This window comes from Mus caroli, chromosome 2, assembly GCF_900094665.2.
Source record: "Mus caroli chromosome 2, CAROLI_EIJ_v1.1, whole genome shotgun sequence".
In the NCBI taxonomy this organism is placed as follows: Eukaryota; Metazoa; Chordata; class Mammalia; order Rodentia; family Muridae; genus Mus; species Mus caroli.
This window is the reverse complement of record NC_034571.1, coordinates 63,989,673-64,001,402: the sequence shown is the minus strand read 5'-3', so window position 1 is coordinate 64,001,402 and position 11,730 is coordinate 63,989,673. Positions and strand designations below refer to the sequence as shown.

The following is an 11,730-nucleotide window of genomic DNA, read 5'->3' as shown; positions in this document are numbered from 1 at the left end:
GTAGAGCCCCTTGGCAAGTGTAAAAGCTTTTAAAATCACAATGAAACCTGCTGCTAATACAGCCATCTCACATTATTTACTGCTATGAATGCTTTTTATATTTATCCCTAAAAGCACTGCTGTTGGCTTACTGGTTAGTTATATTTATTCTTTTTAATGTTAACATCTTATCCTTTCATCTGTAGGTCCATGACAGTGGTCTCTCTTTGACAGAAATGATTGCAGTAGACTGGATAGGTCGCAACATTTACTGGACAGACTATACTCTTGAAACAATCGAAGTCTCTAAAATTGATGGAAGTCACAGGACAGTACTGATCAGCAAAAATGTCACAAAACCTAGGGGACTCGCATTAGATCCCAGAATGGGGTAAGAGAGACATTTACTAGGTATTGAATACACGCAGGTATTGAATATATGGTAGGTTTCTAATTAATGCATGTAGTAATAATGTCCCACAGAGCCACACTTAGCTGTGATTTTGATACAACAAAATGCTGTTTCTGCTTACAGTTCATGTTATTTCCTAGACATCCCCTTTAAGCTGTATGAGGAAGAGACATTTGCCTGATAGGTGTAAGAAGAAAAAAATTTATGTATTTCAGAACCTTTGAAAAAATTTCCTAGATTTTCAGTAAGTTCTGTAAGTTAGACTGTTTACTTTCTTTTGGTTTTTTTGAGACAGGGTTTCTCTATGCAGTCCTGGCTGTCCTGAAACTCACTCTGTAAACCAGGCTGGCCTCGAACTCAGGAATCTGCCTGCTTCTGCCTCCCAAGTGCTGGGATTATAGGCGTTCTATAGGATGAATTAGACAGTTTATGTTCAATATCATGCTGACTTCCCCGAGTTATTACACACCAGATTCAGGGATAACGAATCTCTGAAGATGGAGAAGTCAACTCACTACTTACAATTGGTAGGGTAACAAATTGCTTGTGGATTGTTGGCATTGGGGCACGTCCATGCCATAATGTAATGCGTGCTTTATGCACATTATAAAGACATCCAGATGGCCTGCGGTTGCATTATGATCACAGGAAGTAATGACCCATGTGTTGCATTATATTAAGTGGGCATTACCTTTCCTGTGTATGTTCCCTCTCTTTACAGTGACAATGTAATGTTTTGGTCTGACTGGGGTCATCACCCTCGCATTGAGCGGGCCAGCATGGATGGCACCATGCGCACAGTCATTGTCCAGGAAAAGATATACTGGCCCTGTGGCTTAAGTATTGACTACCCCAATCGCCTCATCTACTTCATGGATGCCTATCTTGATTACATTGAATTCTGTGATTATGATGGACAGAACCGAAAGCAGGTCATTGCTAGCGATTTGGTAAGTTTGTTATAATTAAGTTCAAATTTAAATCAAAGTGGAAATCAGTATCAGCACATATGCACAATGAGAGAAAAAGAGAGAGAGAGAGAGAGAGAGAGAGAGAGAGAGAGAGAGAGAGAGAGAGAGAGAGAGAGAGAGATAGAGATAGATCATGGAAGAAAACCAGTGAGATATCATCGACCTTATGTTACTAACAAGAAAATTAAGATGTTTATTCCTGTTTATTCCACTCAGTCATATCTCCCATGTCTTGTAAAAGATTAATGTGACTTCAGAGATCTGTGGATGCCAGTCTTTTGCTTATATATCTTTTAAAATCATGGTCTAGTAAAAGTGAATAAACTAGACTCATATTTGTGAATGAAACCAGAACCTCTTATGTGCTTAACATTTTTTCTTTTTGTTTAGTAGATTCTGTTTAAGTTTTACAAATTGGCCAATGTACGAAATATATACATAGTTTTCCAAAGAGTTTAGTTTCTGTGACTTGAGGAAGCCCAAGAGGAGCCTTCTTTATGGTCTTTGGGGGTAATATACACCTTTGGTATAACAGATTGAGAGGCAGAAATAGCTCTGGAACAATTTCCATTTTAAAAATCGATACCCTAGAGTGCCACTCCTAGAGTAGAGGCACTTGTATTAGCTACTTCCCGGCATCTCCAGTGTCTAACTGGAATTTAAGGAGAGTCTCTGGGTGTGGTCTCACTCTGGTTCCGCTTCCCAGGTTCTCCACCATCCGCATGCTCTTACTCTGTTTGAAGACTCTGTGTTCTGGACTGACCGCGGTACTCACCAGGTCATGCAGGCCAACAAGTGGCACGGGAGGAACCAGTCTGTTGTAATGTACAGCGTTCACCAACCGCTCGGAATAATTGCCATCCACCCCTCCAGGCAACCATCTTGTAAGTGACTAAAGCAGCCTGCCTGGGGACCGCGTAGCCACTTCCTCTTCTGGACATGCTAGTGCCCAGGCAATACATTTCCCTTCCACAGACCACTACCCCATGCTTCTCCTGGCCCCTGCATTGCTCTGTCTTTTATTTACTACAAGAAAATCGGTCTTTTGTAAGTGGCGATAGCATATCTATCTTCATTATGTTGTTTCATCCAGCAATCAGCTCTGTGACCTTTTTATGCTGCCAGTTGTTGGGCCTCATTATGATGCTGCTGCTGCCTTGTAGGCAGGCGTTCCTCTGTGGCCAGCACAAGTCACCTTCATGCATGGGGTATGGGTGGACGGATGATGTAAAGATTTGGCCTCAGTGGTGATCTTTCTGTTGGGAGGGCGAACACTTAAACCCTCCCATAATCTTCTCTCCTCAAATCTCTCCAGTGGTGTCTCACAGTCTGGCCCTGTTTCTTCTGTGGCTTACATTCACCACGCTGGACTACATCATGGTCCAGTGACACACCAGGCGAGTTCTTGGCTTTGACCTTTTACTTTCTTGCTTTGTCTTGAACATCTGTCTTCTGTCTCTGTTGGAATGACTGCCTTGTGTCATTTAGGGTTCTGCTCAAATGTCGCTTTCTCAGAGAGGCTGTTCTTAATCACCCTGCCCCAAACGACCACCATGTTCCTCATATCCACTTATCCTCATGTTCTGCAATTGCTACACCCAACGTGAACTTAGTTCTGTTACCTTTCTAAAATGTACACTCTGTTTATCCTCAATGTGTAGAATGGTGTTTGGTACCTAGCAGATGCTTAATATTTTTTGTGAGAAAAAGAATGGGTTATTTAGCATGCTGTAAGTAGAAGAAATGGGATCTAGAAGCACCTGTGAGCCTAGATGGCATAGAGTCCTCTTTTCAAGGACTGGCATAGGCAAGGATGTGGAACAATTGAAGATTGCTATCTAAGGAGAACTTGGATATCGCTGGATAAGCATCAAGGTCACACGAAAGACGTATAACCTGCTTTCATTTCATGAAAGAAGATAGCTTTTAGGTCTGGCAAAGAGACATTGCATTTATATCATGTCTAGATAATTCAGTGACTATTCATAATCTGGTTACAGATTGGGTTAACCCAGGACTTTGTGAAAGCCAACCCTTTCTCTTGTGCCCCTTAGCTAAGGTAACTGCAAGCATTCCCCTTTGCAGCAATAGGTGCTGTGGGTAGGACCACGACCTTGCGTACTGTACTGTAGGCGATTTTGCATTCAAACCTGCCTTTCTTTCTCCCACAGCCCCGAATCCATGTGCCTCTGCCACTTGCAGCCATCTTTGCCTGCTTTCTGCACAGGAGCCTAGACATTACTCTTGTGCTTGTCCCTCAGGGTGGAACCTTTCTGATGATTCTGTCAACTGTGTGAGAGGTAAGAGTGCTCTGATGATCAGATGTGTCAGTCTGTGCTAGGCTGTGGAAACCCAAGACCCATTTGTAACTCAAACTGAGCATGGTGTCTCCCACGTTGTTCAGTGGGTATACTCCGAGGGGTGATTTCCACTGAGCGCCTCAGTTGTCACATAGGTTGTCTATGGAGTTAATGTTACCTGTGCATGTTGTTAAACAACCTTTAACCTCCTGCTTTCTCACCCCTGACCTTTCTGATAAGCAACTTTCCGAGTCTGCATTTAAAAGGTAGACAGCTTAAACATTTTCAGGTCCATTTCATTTTTTAAAATTCTCATGAAAGTAGTCAATAATGAATGATCTGTCCTAGGTCTTATGGCTCCAACTTCAGTATTGTTATTATTATTATCATCTGATACCTTAGAAATAAAAGCTCTATCTCTGTGAGAAATATTACAAGTGGCTATTTGAGCAATTTAATCTTCGTTATCTTAACAGGTTGACTGAAGGGTATGTGAAGTATTATGTCAGGTGCTTTGGAGATTGCAAAGAGAAGATGAATGGTTCCTTCAAGAGTGTGTACTTGTGCACACCTCTTTAAAAAATCACCCTCCATTCCTTACAAACTTACAAAGTGACTCTGAACCTATTCCTTTCTCATTGAAGAGGAGTGAATGTATTTTGAAACTGATACAAATTACTAGAGATAACTTGAAACCAAATAGTTAATTTTAACATATTTCTAATTTAAAAGTACAAATCTATGGGAAAACTGGGGTTTTCAAGTGGAAAATAATAGATAATGGATCTAGGGCATTTATAGTGTTTACAGGCTAGGCAGGTGAGGTTACTTAAGATGAAGCCCCATCCAGACATGTGACGTTGTGCAGTGATAATTTCATGATGAAAGGTTTTAATTATTGGTAATAGTTACCACAGGGATTGCCATTTTCTACTTTTCTTCAGAGATTTATTACATTGCTAATCCTTGCTGACATTCTTTAATTTAGTATGTCCTTGAGTCTTTCAGAGAAGATTAATCTGAGCATAGATATTTTAAAATACAAAGAATTCTTTCACCAGACAAAGATTATCAGCTGCTCATTGGGGACTGGTATCATCCATATTACTAATGATAATATTTTTTGGGGGGGGGTTCAAGTCGGGGTTTCTCTATATAGCTCTGGCATTCACTATCTAGGACAGGCTGGCCCTGAACTCATAGATACCTGCCTGCCTCTGCCTCCTGAGTGTGGGGAGTAAATGTATGCGCCACTACTGCCAGACTCTGATAGTGATTCTAAAGGGTATCACTTGTCATTTCACAAGAAATTCCCCTGTGGTTTTCCCATGGCTTGCCTTTGTCTTTACTATTTTCTAATTGGTTTCTGAAGTGTAGCCTGACTGTCAATATATGCTTATTAGGAAAAGTTACACATTTTCCCCAGTATATTTAAATGAATTACTAACAGGTAGATAAACATTTCTCTTGACTTTGTTGCTCTTTTGCCCTCGGCGGTGTCCTTGCTAAGACTCTGGAACAGCCCTGACAGTGCTTGACTGATATTGGACATGAAAGAGAACACGCTGATTGTCCAACACAAGCCTTCGGGTATCAGTTTGAAGTGTTTGGAAGTTGGTCTGGAGTTGTCAGCTTGGGCAGTGCGTGCTTGTGTAGGGCCTTAGGTTTAATCTCAGCATTGCTAAAACAAAAATCAAGCTGACAATTTAAAATTCTGGAAGAAAACATAAGTAAGCATCCGTAAACCAATGGTGGTTATTGATGGTATGGGAATTATTATTATTGTGTGTTTGTGTGCATACGTGACTTGTGTGCCTGAGCACATGGGAACACGCACATGCTACTGTGTGTAGATGTCAGGGGACTACTACAGAGTCAGCTGTTTCTTCCCAGTGGGGGTTTGAGAGTTCGAATTTAGCACTTTTACCCACTGCGCCATCTTATTGGACTTGCTTTTCCTAATTTTATAGAGTGAAATTAGAATGAGAACTTTCGCCAGGCGTGGGTGCACTCCCTTAATCCCAGCACTCGGGAGGCAGAAGCAGGCGGATTTCTGAGTTCGAGGCCAGCCTTGTCTACAAATTGAGCTCCAGGACAGCTGAGAACTATTTTACATTTGTGTAGGAAATATACTTCCCACAATGACCAAGCCAAGTAGTGGACTCTAGCTACACACTCAGATAGGTTTCTGACTCAGGAGTTATAAATGCAACCTGGGGTGTTAGTGTCATCACTAGTTATCTAGAGGAACTTTTGAAGGTAGTATATAGTTCCTTGTGTGAATTCTATTCATTCAATTATGTGGTTATTATTAACTGTGTACACAGACACACACACACACATGGACATACACATACACGGACATACACACACAGACACACACACACAGACACACAGACACACACACACACACACACACACACACACACACACACACACACACACACAACTCATGATCTCCTGCAAGCAAGACAAGCACACTCTCTGACTTAGCTACTTCTCCATCCCCTGACTACAGATACTTATTTGGGCAAATCTTTTATTTCAGGCTTTCTTCCTATCAAGCTTTAGTTTTACAGTAGTGATAAAATGAAACACAATAGTAATTGTGCTACTTTGTGAATTAGAATCTAGTAAGGAAGGCATATACTAACTAAATGATATCTGAGAAGCAGGAGGCAAGTTACTCTTCACCAAGTGATTGTTCATCCCCTCAACCCCCACCTTCCCTGCAGATCGACTCTCAGTGGTTCATTGTTAAGGTTGTCTATGGGAGGGTGAAGAGCTTTTGGACTCAGATCCTGATAGTTTGTCACCGTGAATGAGGAGACAGAGATGGTTCCCGACTGCAGGCCTGTGGTTGCTCGAGACACCTCTGTTGTGTGTGTAGTTATTGCTGCAGTGCTGTGATATCACTTTGACTGCTGTTTTTACAGGTGATCAACCTTTCTTGATGTCCGTAAGAGAAAATGTAATTTTTGGAATCTCCCTTGATCCCGAGGTGAAGAGCAACGATGCCATGGTCCCCATATCGGGGATACACCATGGTTATGATGTTGAATTCGATGACTCAGAGCAGTTCATCTATTGGGTTGAGAATCCAGTAAGTTTTGGATGCGTTCAATGTGTATGATCATTATTTAAGACAAAGGTCCCTCAGGGAATTCCAACAAGGTGTTTAGTGGAGCTCCTGGGGACTTTGGATTAGAATCCTTGCTTGGAGCAAGGGCTTCTCCAGTACCCTTCTGCTTGAGATTCTTCCCCTCTTCATGGAAGCAATCTGCCACGGTGGGGAAAAGCCAGGAGAAAGGAAAACGGGGATGAAGAGCTCTTAGTGTTTGCTGTCTGTTTTGCTTCGTGACTTCTGAGCCACTTTCGAATGTGCTTTTAATTTTTATTTTTGAGACTCTGTACAGTGAGTTTTTTTCCTGACAGGTCAATTACTCATCTTTGTCCTTCTCCCCGGAGAGAAGAGGAGGGCTTCTGTATAGGGGCTGGGCTGGGTCCGCGTCTCAGATTAGCTCACCACCCTTGTTTTTCTTTCCAGGGTGAAATTCACAGAGTGAAGACTGATGGCAGCAACAGGACAGTGTTTGCTCCTCTGTCTCTGCTGGGGTCTTCTTTGGGCCTGGCCTTAGACTGGATATCAAAAAACATTTATTATACCACTCCTGCAAGTCGGTCCATTGAGGTAATGCTTCTGTTATTATGTAGGTTCACACATTGCTGTTAGATTCCTATAGGATATGTTCTCAGGTATGATGGCTCCTGTAATTGGGAGGTTTAGACAGGATGACTGCTAATGATTTAATGAATAATAATAATAATAATAATAAATAAATAAATTAATAGAATATCCTATTATTCTATGTTGTTTCTTACCAATGATCAATTCCATTGTATCCTATAAAGGATTCTAAGAAAGCTAATTAAGATCATAGAAGCTGGGCAGTGGTGGTGCATGCCTTTACTCTCAGCACTTGGGAGGCAGAACCAGGCCTGGTCTACAGAGTGAGTTCCAGGACAGCCAGGGCTATACAGAGAAACCCTGTCTTGAACCCCCCCCCCCCCCAAAAAAAGGATCATAGAAGAAATACTACGTCAGTTATCAACCAAGTTTATAGCTACCTCTCTTCCCAGATAAGAATTACTTTATGGCTTCTAGATAGTTTTTCTAGCAGTGAAAGACAGAATAGAAGAATAGAAACTTGATTCTAATTCCTTTCCTCTTTGAGATAAGTGCTCTCTATATCTCAGCTCCCAGAAGAAATTCTAGACGCAGGGTAGGATTGAAATCACATGAAGTAAGCCCACGCCACCAGCATTGGTTTTCTCCACTCTGGAACAAGAGGAACATGTATAGGAATATTAATTCATGCTGGTTTTGAAACTGAGAAGGGTTTTATGAGAGAGATAGCCAGTAAACCTTATCATTGACATGTAGCCGGTCAGTAGATAGCTCTTTGGTTTGTTTGGTGAGAGTCAGATTGGCGAAAGTACAGGCCACAGTGGAACAGTCCTTCATAATTTACAAGTTCACAATGATCTGATGGCTAGTGATTCACAACGACTGAGACATTTACGGTAGGCACACATGCTAATCTGTGGAATGTCTCAAGGCAAATGGAATCGACTGGCATGATGGGATCCTTCATGAAGGCCCATCTGGTGCAAACATTTTTGCACAAGCAACTGAGGGTCAGAGAAGTCAAGAAATGCTGGGTTTCAATGACAGGAAAGAACACAGCGACCTAGACCTTTCTAACTCCATTTGACAGTGTCAGAGGATACCTCTCATAATCTGGAGTTCATCAACATGACGTGCTACTGAGAATCACATTGCTAAGCCAGAGAGCCTCATAGAAAAGTGAATACTCTCTTTCTGGGACTTTGTTGATTGCTTTAAACTTCCCAAAGGCTTTGAGTAGGTGTGCAGCAGCAGGAGGTAAAATGAGCAGCCTCGGGGAACCACCGAGCATGCATATGTGTGCATCAAGTGATGAGGCCACTTGAACTGCAGAAAGTTACCTCGTTTATAATCTGCAACCCTATAGGAGGAACAACAATATGAACTACCAGTACCCCCAGAGCTTGTGTCTCTAGCTGCATATGTAGCAGAAGATGACCTAGTCGGCCATCATTGGGAAGAGAGGCCCCTTGGTATTGCAAACTTTATATGCCCCAGTACAGGGGAATGCCAGGGCCAAGAAGCGGGAGTGGGTGGGTAGGGGAGCAGGGTGGAGGGAGGGTATAGGGAACTTTCGGGATAGCATTTGAAATGTATATAAAGAAAATATGTAATAAAAAAAGTAATTGAGCTTTCAGTGGGGCACGGTACAGTGGGGAAAATCCAGGTCAGCACCCAGGTCAGCCTGGCCTTGTGTCTATTTTACTTGCATATTTTATTCATTTAGCAGACATTAGTAAATTTCTATGGATTGGTAGCCTGGTTGGTACTGGATATTCAAAGATAAGCAAAACATTTTTTTTTCCTTTTAAGTAGCTCACATATGAACCAATACTTTTTTTCCAGCATGGTAAGAACAATAAATGTAAAATGCTATTTAGCAGTGAGGTCCAGTGGAAAGCTTGCTAATTCCTATTCGAATGGATCCTGTTAGGTGACACATACCTATTTCTAGAAAAAACAGTCAAGTATGGAAAAGGCAGAGGGATTGAAACCCTGGGAAAAAAGAACAAAACTAAACTAAGACAAAATATGTGTTATGAATGGAGACAGCAATGATAACCTCCAGTCATGAACTGTTTGACATTGGACAAATGACTTCTTAACTTTGCTCAATAAGTAAAAGGGAGCAAATTATCACTGTATTCAAAATGGGAGATTACCCATCCAAAGATCTGTATTGGTTCTCCTCTTAGGTAATATAAATTTAAAGTATTTTGTGATGAACGCATAGAAATCAGGCAGAATGCTTGGTTATTCAAATTGTTCCCACATGGGTGAAACACACTTCATTCCATGTTGAAAATAGGAGTGGGTGCTGAAGAACCTGCTTGCCACTAGGGGTAGCTGCATGCTTAGTCACTGAGAAAACGCATTGTTTAAAAGTGAAGTCTACAGGTGGCTGTGTGAGAGAACTTGAGGCAGGATAGAAGAAGCCAAGAGAAAGGACTTAATGTGACCCAAGAAGACCGTTAGGTCCAGAAAAGGTAGGAGATTGTAACAGAAAGAGGCGACTTGAAATGAGAAAGGTTACTGTAGTTCAGGCAGAAATTAGAGACACTAAACAGGGTGCAAAATGAAAAAGAAATGTAGCATCTACAAGCTTGCATTTGTGTGCTTGTGTGTGTGTGTGTGTGTGTGTGTGTGTGTGTGTGTGTGTGTGTGTATGGTTGAGGGAGGGAAAGAGTGAGGTAAACACTAACAGACAGAAGCAATCTATACCCAACAGCAACTTTACAGACAAACCTTAAATGTAAAGGAACAGGATAGGTAGTGACCTTGAAGGTTTATTCATCAGTTGGCAAGCACTTTGTTGTCAGTGCGGCATGTTGAAGCCCTGTTCGTGGTAGCCATAAAAGAATGTTAGATCCCCTGGAAGTGGAGTTGTAGGCACTTGTGAGCCAAAATGTGGATGCTGAGAACTTAGTACAAGGGAAGAGCAACCAGTGCTCTCAAACACTGAGCCATCCCCCCCAACCCTGATTGTGCTTTTAACATTCTCATTTCCACTGAGATCATTTCCTCCCGGCTCCAGAGAGGAAAGAGGAAGTAGGAGCAGGGCAATTCAATGAGGGATCATGGGTGTCTCATGCCATCTCAATCCTGGACATGCTTTAGCTTTAGTTTTGGATCCCACCTGTCTTTGTTTCCATGAAAGAAGTTAAGTTCTAATACATGATTTTGGACTGCAGGTGTTGACACTCCGGGGAGATACGAGGTATGGGAAAACCCTGATTACCAATGATGGCACCCCGCTTGGCGTTGGTTTCCCGGTTGGCATAGCTGTTGATCCTGCACGTGGGTGAGTGACAGACACTAAGTGACAGTATGTTCCTGTCTGCACCATCTCTGTCAGTGCCCTGGTCTGTCTGATGAAGTGTCCTGTTAAAATTTCAAACTGTAGGATATGTGACATTTGAACAAGTTAGACCTCAGTGAGGAAGAGCAGTCACTGTGAAGAGCGGTACTCTGGATTATGTTGAATGTGAAAGATATAGGCTGTATCTTCTTTTAGAACAATGTGCTCTGACTTATCAGACCTTAAAGGCTGAGTAGATGGGAAATTTTACCATCCTGTCTTCAGTACCATTGAAAATGGCATGAAGCCCCAATAACAGAACTACAGAGACAGTGGCAGGACACTGGTTAAATGTCCCCTACATTGTGTTGCCCTGATCTATTTCTTGGTTCATGAAGCACTCATCTTTTTGCACGGTTCTAGGAAACTGTATTGGTCAGACCACGGGACGGACAGTGGGGTTCCTGCCAAGATCGCAAGTGCTAACATGGATGGAACATCTTTAAAAATTCTCTTCACTGGGAACATGGACCATCTGGAGGTTGTCACCCTGGACATTCAGGAGCAGAAGCTCTACTGGGCGGTCACCAGCAGAGGCGTGGTATGAGCGGCTTTGGTTTTCACAATCTGTAGTGTGAAGGAATGGCTGTGTGGTTCTGAACGTGCTGAGTTCTTGGCAGCTTGAACCAGGGCCTTCCTGTTGCCCTTTCTCTTGACGGTGCTCTCCTTACTGTAGTCTTGTACTCTATTCCCCTAACTATGTGCAACACATGGAAATACAGAATGACGGTTGCTCTGTTTTTTTCTTATCAACCTTTGCTTTCATTCGGGATAAGATATCACCAGTTTCCATTTCTTACCTGTCCTTTCAGTGACATTTATTTAATGTTTCAGTGATGTCACTCTTTTCTTTGAGAACACCCTATGTTCTCCCATTGCAGAGTATATACACACACATACACACACAGACACAGACACAACATATACACACACACACTACACAGACACACACATACACACACAGACATACACAACATACAAACACAAAGACAGCACACACATACACAGACACAGACATACAC

The 11,730-nt window shown here is 42.2% G+C and overlaps 1 protein-coding gene across 1 annotated transcript in view; it reads left to right on the top strand.

Annotated features, from left to right (window-relative positions):
- Lrp2 (LDL receptor related protein 2) overlaps positions 1-11,730 on the top strand; it is a 164,415-nt gene that overhangs the window by 86,929 nt on the left and 65,756 nt on the right. Inside the window, exons 28-35 of the mRNA XM_021184968.2 lie at positions 186-370; positions 1,113-1,341; positions 2,069-2,246; positions 3,534-3,662; positions 6,599-6,765; positions 7,210-7,353; positions 10,542-10,651; positions 11,072-11,249. Of these exons, the coding sequence (XP_021040627.1) occupies positions 186-370; positions 1,113-1,341; positions 2,069-2,246; positions 3,534-3,662; positions 6,599-6,765; positions 7,210-7,353; positions 10,542-10,651; positions 11,072-11,249 (1,320 nt within the window). The remainder of the gene's footprint in view (positions 1-185; positions 371-1,112; positions 1,342-2,068; positions 2,247-3,533; positions 3,663-6,598; positions 6,766-7,209; positions 7,354-10,541; positions 10,652-11,071; positions 11,250-11,730) is intronic.